Source organism: Echiichthys vipera (genome assembly GCF_963691815.1).
Source record: "Echiichthys vipera genome assembly, chromosome: 19".
NCBI classification, from domain to species: Eukaryota; Metazoa; Chordata; class Actinopteri; order Perciformes; family Trachinidae; genus Echiichthys; species Echiichthys vipera.
Genome location: NC_139844.1, coordinates 6,268,841 through 6,280,687, shown reverse-complemented (window position 1 = coordinate 6,280,687; position 11,847 = coordinate 6,268,841). Strand labels below are relative to the sequence as shown.

The 11,847-nt window shown below is 42.7% G+C and overlaps 1 protein-coding gene across 1 annotated transcript; it reads right to left on the bottom strand.

The window, feature by feature from the left end:
• Nucleotides 1-10,316: 10,316 nt before the first annotated feature.
• LOC310961935 (5-hydroxytryptamine receptor 1B-like) lies at nucleotides 10,317-11,468 on the bottom strand (the record flags this gene model as incomplete). The annotated part of the gene is made up of 1 exon (XM_083934241.1): nucleotides 10,317-11,468. The coding sequence occupies one exon, from the start codon at nucleotides 11,466-11,468 to the stop codon at nucleotides 10,317-10,319; it is 1,152 nt and encodes a 383-aa protein (XP_083790367.1).
• Between the last annotated feature and the right edge of the window lie 379 nt (nucleotides 11,469-11,847).

Below are 11,847 nucleotides of genomic sequence, written 5' to 3'. Positions count from 1 at the left end.
TATAGTACCGTGATGCTTCCATCACTGATGCTCTTCTACTGTCTCATATGTAATAAATGAACATTCATGCTCGACTTCTTAGCCAACACAGAGAACGGATGAAGTCCCAAAATGCTCAGAAAAAGTGTGTAAAGTGTGAACATAAACAGCTGAGTGTGTGCTTAAGAAAACAGTGAAATGTCGCAGAGGAAGACTTTTAGAGTTCAATAAAAGACAGAAAAAAAAGACTTGAGTTAATTTAAACAAAAGAGGATGTGAAAGGAAAGACACTTTAACAATCCTCACATTCAGCCTCATTCGGTGTGTTGTTGGAGTGTGTTGTCACAGTCGCTTTCAAGGCCAAAACACAGACACGAAAAGTGTGAAACGTCGAGGGGTAAAAATGTGTTGCTTCTCTGCAGACGATGAGCTGTGAAAGATGGCGAAGCTGAGAGAGAGAGAGAGAGAGAGAGTAAGAGAGAGAGAGGGAGAGAGAGAGTTGACATTTCCACAGTGAAATAAAGCTCATCTGCGTCTGTCCTTAAAACATCAGCTTCTTATTCGTTTTCAACAGAGCAGACTGTGGAAATATCCCAAATGTGACGTACAGTTTTGTGTTTCCAGGTGGGTTTTTTTGTCCCTCAACAGCAGGAGAGAAATTCAGAGCCAGCTTTAAAAACATCATCTGAACATATACAACGTGTAGCATCTCCTTTTAGGATAAATCCCCGGAGCATTTGAGAAACAGGTACAGCGATGTAACATCACCTCTCTGGCTTCATCTATATTCCAGTCAATCTGTTTGTTTGGCTCCTGCAGCATGACACATTTCCAGCAGGGACTGTGTTGCCATGGTTTAGCCCAGCATCAAACCATGGAAACAGTAATCATGGGGGCCACGGTGGTCTGATCGATTTCAAAAGGAGTCAACTATATTCATTTTTAACAAAAGGGGGGAGAAAGGACATTGGCTCAGTCAGTCTCTGAGAGGAGAGAGAAGATTTGATGGTGCAACAATCAGGAGGACAGTCTCAACGTGCTGGCAGGTTTAAAGAGCTTAGTTGCAAATTAAGACATAAAAAGCACATTTCTTTTTGCACAATGTGTTTGGAGGAAGATGGAGCAGGTAATGTAGCTGAACGAGAAAGTACTCAGAGTTGTTTTAAATAACTACAAATGTGTTATTTAAAAAAGGACGAGCTTGGTTATCTTCTACTCTGTCTGTACAAAAAGACCAACTAACAAGGACTGTGTGTGCCTCATTATAGTTCGAAGAAGCCCTTTTATTGTGTCCACACTGCAAGAACAAGGAACGATTTTTAGCTCCTTTACTTCAGAGCAGGTAATCTCTACCTAGCCTGCTAATTCAACCATATTTTCATGCTACATTGGTGAGAGAAAGTGTGCATCCAGCTGCAAGTTTAAAGGCCCCTACACATAATACGTGGTAAAAACGCTAGCGTTGTATCGGCGCACAAGGTAGCGGCGCCCCCCGCTCAGATTTACCTCTCTGCTGCTGCGCTCCAAGTTCAAATCAGTTGAACTTTGACCTAGTTGCTGCTGACCTTTCAAAAGTGCAACCAATGAGATAGAAGCTTTGAGTGTGACATTTACGTTTCCTCTGAAACCAGAGAGCTTCCCGAACTATTTAACGTTACATTAAAGTCGTTTCACGATCTAGGAAGAAAAAGTAATGATGGAAGTTTATAAGCATCACACCAGGTTTGTAAAGAGGCAGTTTACAAGCTAACGGTTGTTTTAATACTAATGCTGATTTAGCCGTTTACTGGGTCTCTGCACCCAACCTCGTGGTGAGCCCAGCTCAAAAAGCTGATCATGTGAAGGTCCCTTAGCAGTACCTCTAACTCACTTCCCCGCGCTGAGAGGACAGCTGCAACTAACTAGCCGACGCCGGAGAAGGACGGACTGGCTGGCTTACGGTACTTCAGCGCTCCTTCCTTCCCCCAGGAAGTGAGCCGGGCTTTGATGCCAATTTGACACAGTGGCCAAACGGTGGAATTACAAGTTCTGTACGGAAAGACCAAAGAGATATTTTTTTGAGCGTCATTAAGTCTAGAAGAGCTGCACGATTAAATGAGTTTGAAGACACATTTGTATATTCATATATGTGGTTTTAACTCTATATTTGGACCAGATGAAGGGTTTTAGTCACCAGACGTCTGGATCTGAAGTCATCAGAGAAACAAGCTGAACAAATGTTAGCGGCAGCTCAGAGAAAAAAATCTGGGGTTTAAACTTCTTTATTCAGTGTTTGTTTGTTTTAGGGAAGAGAAGACCTCTGCAGTAAAAATGTTTGTTCTGTTCTTGTTTCAATTCAGGAGGTGAATTGTTGTATTTTGTATGTTTGAAACTTATTTTTGTTTTTCAAGAACTTTGTGAAGCTGCTCATTGTGTGCAAGTTATTCAGATTTTTGTGGAGCAACAACAGAAATCAAGACTCTTTTGGTCTAATTGCTGCCTTTTTAGAAAAAGATAGTTTTATGGTACTTTTCTCACTTTGAACACTATTTACACAATGTTTAATTGGGACATTACTGTTCACTTCTTTAAACAATGCACATGAGGTCCCAAATGGAAAAGTTGCACTAACCCTCCAAAGTGTACCAGGGCCATTCTGCTGAATCAGTGCATTTTCCGTCCCCAGGACACTAAATAAAAAAATATCAGTAAAATATATAATATTATCAAGCAAAGTGCAACTTTGTCACTTGTAGAGTCTTAAAAATGTGCGAATGAATTCCATTTGGATTTTGGTGGTGATCGGCCAAGAAAAGAACCACGAAAGACCGGAAACTGCGCCAGACTATGTGTGTCCGGACAGGGACGAAAATAGCCAACAGCGTCTGACTGGTGATACAAAAATGTTATTTCTAGCACTGTCTGTAAAACTCAGACGGTCAGTATCAACTTTGGGTCCTGTTACCTAAACAATTTCTCAGAATTCGTTATGTTTCTTTATTTAGGATAGTTTCTGTAAAGTGCTAAGTGTTCTCTATTAGCATTGATGCCATCTGCTAAATCTATGCTTAAAATACATTTAAAGGCCTGAGAATGAGCGTTGAGCATTTTAAGTAGTTAAACATGGATGCTATTAGATTCAGGGCCGAAAGAAACTAAACCTGAAGTTTCATTTTGAGCCCTAACAGCCTCCAAATGAGCCACACTAAACTGTACGCTCATTAAACTATTTGTACATTCATATATTAACCCACATCTTCAGATGTGAAGCAGAAAATGCAGAAAGGAAGCAGGCGTGCGTTTCATTAGACATTCATAACTGACATTTTCCTTGTGGTTTTTTCTCTCCCCGCTGGTTAATTAAGTTACAAACCCTTAACGGCGTCACATCCATCAGCTCACATCTGTGGACCGTTTCATCACCCGCGCGCGGAGCAAATACCACGGCAGATCCTCACAAGGATAAAAGAAATGTTGACGCTTTCTTCGTCATAGAAGTACTCACAATCACATTTAAACACGTTTCATTACAAAAACCAGAACGCTGGCAAGCTACCATCAACCTCATGATGCCAGAGACCTTTTTATTGACATTTTTTCAGTGTTCACAACAGCAGCAGTGTTTTTTGTGCTCCAAGTGTGGTTGGATTTCATCCTCCAGAGCAGAGCGGTTACAGTGCATCGCCTGTGTGTGCAGAAGCGTTGTACAGCAGAAGCTAACCGGCATGAAATGTGACTTCCATTTGACTGTTCGAGCCACCAGATGAGTTTCCCACTGAGCGGATCTATACTGTACACAAAAGAGGCGTTTTCATCACAGAGCTGCAGGAAGGCGGCGGCAGTAGAGACCACGCCATCATTTGGCTCAAACATCCAAACATGGCTGCCGAAAGAGTCGACACAACAAGATGGGGAAACAGTGAGGTGGTCGCCGCTCTCTGGCAGCCATCTTTGATGTTGTGAGGGAGATTACAGTCAAACAGCAGGACTTCCTATCAACGTTCAGACTCTTTTCTGGTGCAACTAAACTCCCCGCGGCTTTTTTTTTAGCAGCTTTCTGAATTCTTCTTCAGGGACAGTTCATCAGTTCTTCCTCTGGGGTTTTTGATAACAAATGCATTCTTTTCATTCTTTTGTTTGATATTTTAGTGAATAAGCTTTTGAGCTTTCTTGTTAAGACTCCGACGAACTGGTTGATTTCACTCTCATGTTCAGACTAAAGCAGCACACTGTAATTCATCTGTATTCCATGTATTTATTACTGCAAAAATGATGTCCGGAGCAAAGAAGGAAATCAGGTGATGTAGTATAATGTTTTTTTAACAGTGGCCACATAAATTCACTCCGCGGTGCGTTATTTTCGTATCTATTTGCATCATTACATTGACTTTGTATGTGATTGTGCTGCCCAATTCGAGTTAACACAACATAAGAGCGCCTTTTTGCCCGTGTGTTGGTGATGAGCTCTGTGCACTGGCGACATCTTTCATCATCAACCCTTTTTTACTTTTTCTAAAACGTTTCAATTCATTCCTGTCAGTGTTCCTCCTGTGTTTTATTCTGCGTTGTGGTTGAAGTTTTACATAAACATAAATATCGTCTGCTCTCCGGTTTTTACCACTAGGATCAGGTTTCGTAATAGAGCAGTTTCTCATTGACCCACATGTTAAACAGGAGAGAAAAAAAACATTCAAGTCTGTATGTTTAGGTCATATCTCCATGACAACACTGAGGCGAGTGAATTTTTATTTTATTGGAGGCTAAAGTGTATGAATAATTAGCCTGGCCTCTTGAGTGACAGCCATCCTCTGGCCCTCACTTCTCCTCTGAGGTTAACGTCAGCCAGATGGACGTATCTCCCTCCCCCCAATGTCACATACATGCCCTTTTTTGGTAAGAGGAAATGAGGAGGAGTCAAAGTCTGACAAGATTGGCTACTCACGTAGGCGAGTACGATTGGATCAAATTGAAAGAACGGACCTCGACGGAGAGACTATGTCCATTTTTCATACAGTCTATGCTTTTTACCAAGAGCACTGACCCTGGACACCACAGAGCAGCAGAGTGAATCCATTAGAATCAACAGCTGCTGTAACGACTACGGTCAACGCGGTGCTCCATGTGATCAACGCGCTGCACACGGAGAGCAGAGGCGGTCAAAGTGAACATAACGCTGTTGCACGGTTAACAAAGCCTAACAAAGGTTAAGGAAGGTTAACGAGTGCTGATGGATTGTTTTTAGAAGAAGTTAATAACAGGAAGCAGTGACGTCTTTCCTTTTTAAATAAGTGTGAAAATGTGAAAAGTAACTGATAAATAATTTAAATATTTAAAGAAACCTTAAATTGTTACATTTGAGAAGAGAGTTTGGTGTGGTGATAGAAGGGGTTCGGTCTTTTTTTCATGTTGTGATGCCAGTTTGAACCTAGAGTTATGCATTTTAATCTTTAAACATTTGTTTAGATTTTGCTTTTGTTTCTTTATACAATCACATACAGTTTGTCAGAATAAAATGAACAATTAGATTAGATCAATTAGATATTTTCAGAGGAAAATTAATCGTTTCGATGGATAAAATAGTGGTTGGTGACTCTTTTAACGCGGACATGAAAGTGAAATCAACAGCTGCATTGAACTCTCCGCAAGAAAACAAACAAACACATTTCCCCAAAAACTCCTCCTTTAAATGAAACAGGACGAGTTACTGCACGATGCACGACACGTTCAGTTCAGGGCTGCAGCAGGATTTTACAAGTACTGAGATTATCAACACAACCTCATACCCAACCCCCCAAAAAACATGTCTTCTCTAGATTTAATACATTTAGAGCCACAACAATATACCGGTCTGAAGATATTATCAGCCAATCACAGACATATTGGTTTCTATTGGTGTCCAATGTTTAGGGTGATTTAAAAATCATGTCATATTTGTATATTTTATTTTGATTTATAATTTGCTAAAAAAAATTGTTTAAAACAGCAGCAGTCATATCGGTGCATAATCAATCTGTGGATTTATCAGTAAATGTGTCTGTGGATTTATCAGTAAATGTGTCCGTGGATTTATCAGTAAATGTGTCTGTGGATTTATCAGTAAATGTGTCTGTGGATTTATCAGTAAATGTGTCTGTGGATTTATCAGTAAATGTGTCTGTGGATTTATCAGTAAATGTGTCCGTGGATTTATCAGTAAATGTGTCTGTGGATTTATCAGTAAATGTGTCTGTGGATTTATCAGTAACTGTGTCTCCTGAGGCCAAGACAATTCTCTACAAAATGACGAATCTCTCAATACAATATAGTAATAATCTCATTGGTGCCTTATTTTAATCTTTGTAAATAATAAAAACAACACCATTTGAGGCTGAAGCAAGTGAAATGTTGTTGCGCTTACATGATGTCAATAAAGTTCTTGAAATCCTAATATTGAAATCCAAACTACTGCTGATAATCTCTTCAGTTTCATTTGTTTTGTCTCAAAAGAATCAGATTTAAGACCTTCAGAAAATGTAGAATGTGTCATTTCAGGTCCTTTAACCCCTACATTTAGAGACTCCAGGCAAACAGATGTATCAGTCAGTCCATCAGAGATATGGGTATCTATCTGCATTTATATTTCATATGAAAAGTGTTTTTTAAAGAATATAAAATGCAGAAACGATAATTGGGGTGGTTTATTATATAGATATATTATTATACAGTATATCTTCTTTTTATTATTTATCCTTTATTTTGATCTTTATTTTTTATCTAATCTTCATTTAACCATTCATTTCATTTTTATTATTTAATTTGCTATTTTTATTTTTATTCATCGTTTAACCATTTATTGAATTTATTTTCTTTATTTAAATGTTCAGCAATCGACTGATACTGAACATGACTTATATATTTTATTAGTGTTCGTAGAATTGGTGAACAATGTAATCCATTGTCTGTATAATAATATTAAATCTATTCTTTAATAAAGTTATTTGTTTTCTGAGCACCTTTGTCATATCGATGTAGAATCCACATAAAAAGATCGGTTTTCATTCCAGCTCATGATTTGACTATATCGGCCGACATATCGTTAATGTGTGTATTCATCAGTATCGGTGCCAGAGACTCCACATCGGTCCGGTCTTAAACTCCACCTCAGTGAGAGCTGCAGCCCTGAACATGCAGCACGATTAACAGCATCTTTTTTTTTTTTTTTGCAGCTTTTGTTTCTGAAAACCTGCAATCAAACATTTTCCTTGAAGGGAAAGTTTGACATTTAGCATGTGACCGTCTGGTGGGAGTACAAACTGTGGTTTAGATGAGAACACGACGATATTTCTTCCACACCAAGACACAAAGATGCCAAAAACATGCCGGAGACGACTGCAGGAAACCCGCACTGCATCCCCAACCCTGTTCGTGTAGGAGGTGTTTGTTTTAGCCTGACATGAAATGAAACATCAAAGCTAATATTAACAATTAAGAGAATGCATCTTTAACAAAGAGATATGGCAGAATCACTTTCACAACAGCGGCTCCTCACTCCCTCAGTCGGTCATTCGGTTGAGCACTATGTTACAGTATGACACCCACTCGACTGAGACACACCCACGCTCTTCAGCAAATCAAAGGTCAAATCACACTGATGCATACACATTTGAACATTTACACTCAGTTTTTGAGCCTTTGCTTAAAAGGAAACACAAACACTGGCCACGAGAATAAACCAAATCTGTCTTTTTCTCAACGTAAAATCATGCTGTCCCTCCGTCTGGGCCAGGCACGTCTGAGGAACTAAACTAAACTTGTTTGGAGGCACCAGTATTTCCCCTTATTGACTCAGGAAAATGAAACAAATCTTGTTTTTTGCCCTTGGGGCTCTTGGTAGCTTAGTGCTAAGCTGTTTGTGCTTACGAGCCAACGGGCGTTGACTATCGAACTTATATGGCAAAGTGTGTCTGCGGGTTGCGGTCCGGTGCAGCCAGGCAGGCGGGGCCCCTGCGTCGGGGGCTATGGGCTTCCTCCAAGTCATTGGAACAACACTATCATCCGTAAACCACATCAGAACATCAATCGACATTACCCCTCTGCAGCAACAGCAGCTGGATATTATGATTATCGTTAGTATTATTTTAATTCCAAGGGTGGAGAAATGGCAGCCGTCACAGACTGGACGGCAGCTCGATACATTTCCACAGTCCTCTGCTGGCTCCATCTATCAGGTAAAAGCTTATTCTGCAGCCACATTATCATAAACTATCAGGTTGTGGGCGTCCTCAGGGGAAAAACCTGCAGAGTGAAATATTAGTGAGCAGTGATTCTGGCGACAGAGCTCAACAGGGCCTGACGTCTCTGGATCCGGAAGTGATTTCCTCCTCGTTCATTTACTCCACTGACGTTTCAGAAAATCCATTTTGGAAAGAGTTTTGAAACCCGGAACCAAAACCAAACCAGCTACGAGACGAACCGTGACAAGAAGACATTTGATTTGGATTAGGAAAACAGAAGAAACACCAATGAGACTGTGAATATAACGACCTACAGTTCAGTGGCAGCGGCTCACAGCAGGCACAGCTGTTATGTTCAGGATGTGGGTAGTGTAGTATTCTCCATGAGATCAGAGATAAAAGATCCTTAAAACAGAGTTGATTTGACTTCTAAAGGAGCACAAAACATCCTTACACAATCTCCGTAATGCAGAATATGAACAGGAAGTTCACTTCCAGAACCACACTGTTGAGCTCTGTTTTGGATAGGGTTGCAAAGGGGCGGAAACGTTTTCTCTCAAATTTTTTCCTTTTTTTTGTGCAAAGGAGTTGGAAACTTTCCATGGGAATGAACACGCCGATATGAGACAGAAGTGTCGACTACTTTCACTCTGTTTCCATCTTCAGTCTGACGTTTCCTGCAGGGGAGGAGGATTTGATCCCTTACCTATCACAAGAGCCCACTTCTGGATTAGCGCGATGCTAACTTGAATGGGGGTAAAATGATTTAATCGTGCGCGTCTTCCAGACTTTCCAAAATGTTAACGGACCGAATGGACCCGATGATAGAGGCATGAGTCATTTCATGGAGGTTGAGACGTGATTTTACAGCCAGAGCCTTGAGTGAGCACATTTAAATGGCTTGGTTGTGATTGTCCAGTGAGAACTGTGGCGTTAGTTGGCTCATGTTTAATAACCGAGAACGAACCAGTGAGGCGGTGTCTAAGGTCTGGACCCAGGCAAGGGAATTCACAGGAATAAAAGTGGACATTTTGGGTGATTTATAGGAACTGTATTGACATTCTTCCATCCCGACACAGACTTTTTGAATGGCTGGTGCGAAAAGGAAAAATAGGGCACATGTAGCGCGGCCTCACCACTGAAGAGGGCAGTTTAGCATACGTTTTGGCCCCTAGAGAGCACCTAGGCTACGTTCACAATGCAGTTACAAGTACTTTAATCTGATTTTTTGGCTAATATGTGTCGAATACCTGATTTGCTTTTGACAGTGTGAATAGCACAAGTCACATTGAATCTGACATTTTCCAATCAGAATGAGGCCACTTTTACATGTGCCACTGAATCAGATACATATCAGATTTTTTGAATGTGAACACAATCTGAACAGCCAGGTCGCATTTAATGTGGTTTTGACGTAATTCTGACCCACGCTGCTCTGTTTTATGTGAACAACAAATAAAGTGTGCCACAGGTGGGAGTCAGGAACAGAATCAAAACAAACATTGAGGACAGCAGTGGGAGGGGAGGGAGGGAGAGGGAAGTTTTAGACCTCATTAGTATTTGCCACACACTGTTTCTAGCATTAAGCCATAAAGTCCTGCAATACCGGTGCCATTGCCTCGATCGCGTCTATAAACACCGTTGTGGCGTGATGTCATCAATGATCAACTGTGCATGCGGGTCACCTCAGGATCGGGATCTGTTCACATAGCAATCCGTAGACAGGCCGCATTTAAAGATGTAATGTGAACAGACAAACAAAAAATCTGATTTGATCAATAAATCAGAAATGTGCATTAAGACCTGCAGGGTGAACGGAGCCTTTAGCATGTGCTGTGGCTTCCAAGAGGGCACTTTAGCACACATTTTTCAACAACGAGGGGGGGAGGGGGGGGCCAGGCACATTACTGTATTTGAAGATGTTAATACATTTGATCAACGATATTTAAGTTAACTAGCAAATACTAACTCAGACTGATAGCGTACTGCCTTTTGATTTGAGCTTCTTTTCTGTTTGAGTGTTCATCTGTTCGACTCATATCAAAGGTAAATACAGTTATCATTTACGCCAGTTTATTCCTGTTAATTCCCAGAGAAAGTTTCCACCTGTGAATATTTGCAACCCTATAGTGATGTGATGGTGGCTCACGCCCTGCAGCATCTGAACCGGATGAGTTTGTGGAAAGCCTGCTTGAAGTCCTCGTTGGACATGGTGTAAATGATGGGGTTGATTAAAGAGTTGAGGTAACCCAGCCAGGTGAAAATGTCAAATAACTCCGGGTGGAAGCAGGACTCGCACACAGGCACTAAGAGAGTGTAAATGAAAAAGGGCAGCCAGCAGATGATGTAGGCTCCCAGGATTATTCCCAAAGTTTTGGTGGCCTTCCTCTCTCTGGCGGCGGAGATGCGCTTCTTCTCCAGCAGCGCGTCGGACACAGTGACTTTGACTTGGTTCACGTTCGCGGACGAGGTAGTGTCACAGGAGGAGGCGTCGTTCGTCCCGTAGTTCAGGGAGGTGGTGGACGCCACAGAGCCGGGGGAGTTGGTGATGAGGCGCGCGGAGGTGAGTCTCTTCCCCGGTTTGTTGTGCGACTGCTTCAGGATGCGCTTTCGGGCTTCCACGTAAATCCTCCCGTACAGGGCGATGAGCAGCAGCGTGGGGATGTAGAAAGCGCCGAAGGTGGAGTAGATGGTGTAGAAAATGTGGTCGGTGTTTACGTTGCAGCTCGTCACCTCCTCCGCCTTCACCTGGCGCCAGAAGAAGGGCGGCAGGGAGATGGAGATGGCGATGACCCAGGCGGTGGCGATCATACCGGCCGCGCGCCCCATCGTGCGCTTCTTGGTGTACTCCACCGCGTCCGTGATGGCCCAGTAGCGGTCCAGCGCGATTACGCACAGGTGGAGGATGGACGCGGTGCAGCAGGTGATGTCCGAGGACAGCCAGAGGTCACACATCACCTGCCCGAGAGTCCAAGTCTGGCTCACCGTGTACAGCGCACTGATGGGCATCACCAGGATGGACACCAGCAGGTCCGTGACAGCCAGGGAGGCGATCAGAAAGTTCGCCGGGGTGTGGAGTTTTCGGGACTGGTAAATGGTGGCGATGACGAAGGCGTTAGAAAGCGTCGTGGCCAAAGTTATGAGGGTTAAAGTCACGGCCAGACCCGCCTGCAGAGCCACGCTCCCGTCCTTCTCCTCCTCTTCCGACGTGAAATTGTCGCGGGTGTAGTTGGTGGAGATGTTCAACAGCTCTCCGTAGATGACAGGCGTCTGTCTGAGCTCACTGGCGTTCTCCATCTCCTCCACCTTCCCCCGTCAGACCCCCCTGTCATTGAGCTCAAAGGAAAGCAGGGAGCCCACCCTGGAGCCACTCACATATTCAGCCACCGCGCGTTTCTCGTCTTCTGCGCAGCCAGAAGAAGAGCGGCTCCATCTCCGGCACGGCTCCATCCAACACATCAGACGACAGGTGAAAAAGAATAAGAAGTAGAAGAAGAAAAAGAAGAAGAAGAAGAAGAAGAAGAAGAAGAAGAAGAAGAAGAAGAAGAAGACCCACGGACGCGTCCCTGTCTCCTCCTCTTCATCTTACTCACTTCAGCTGCTGCTGCATGTTCCTCTGTGACATCAACTTCAACATCCAGGGAAAGAAAAGGAGCACAGAGAGAGAGAGGGAGAA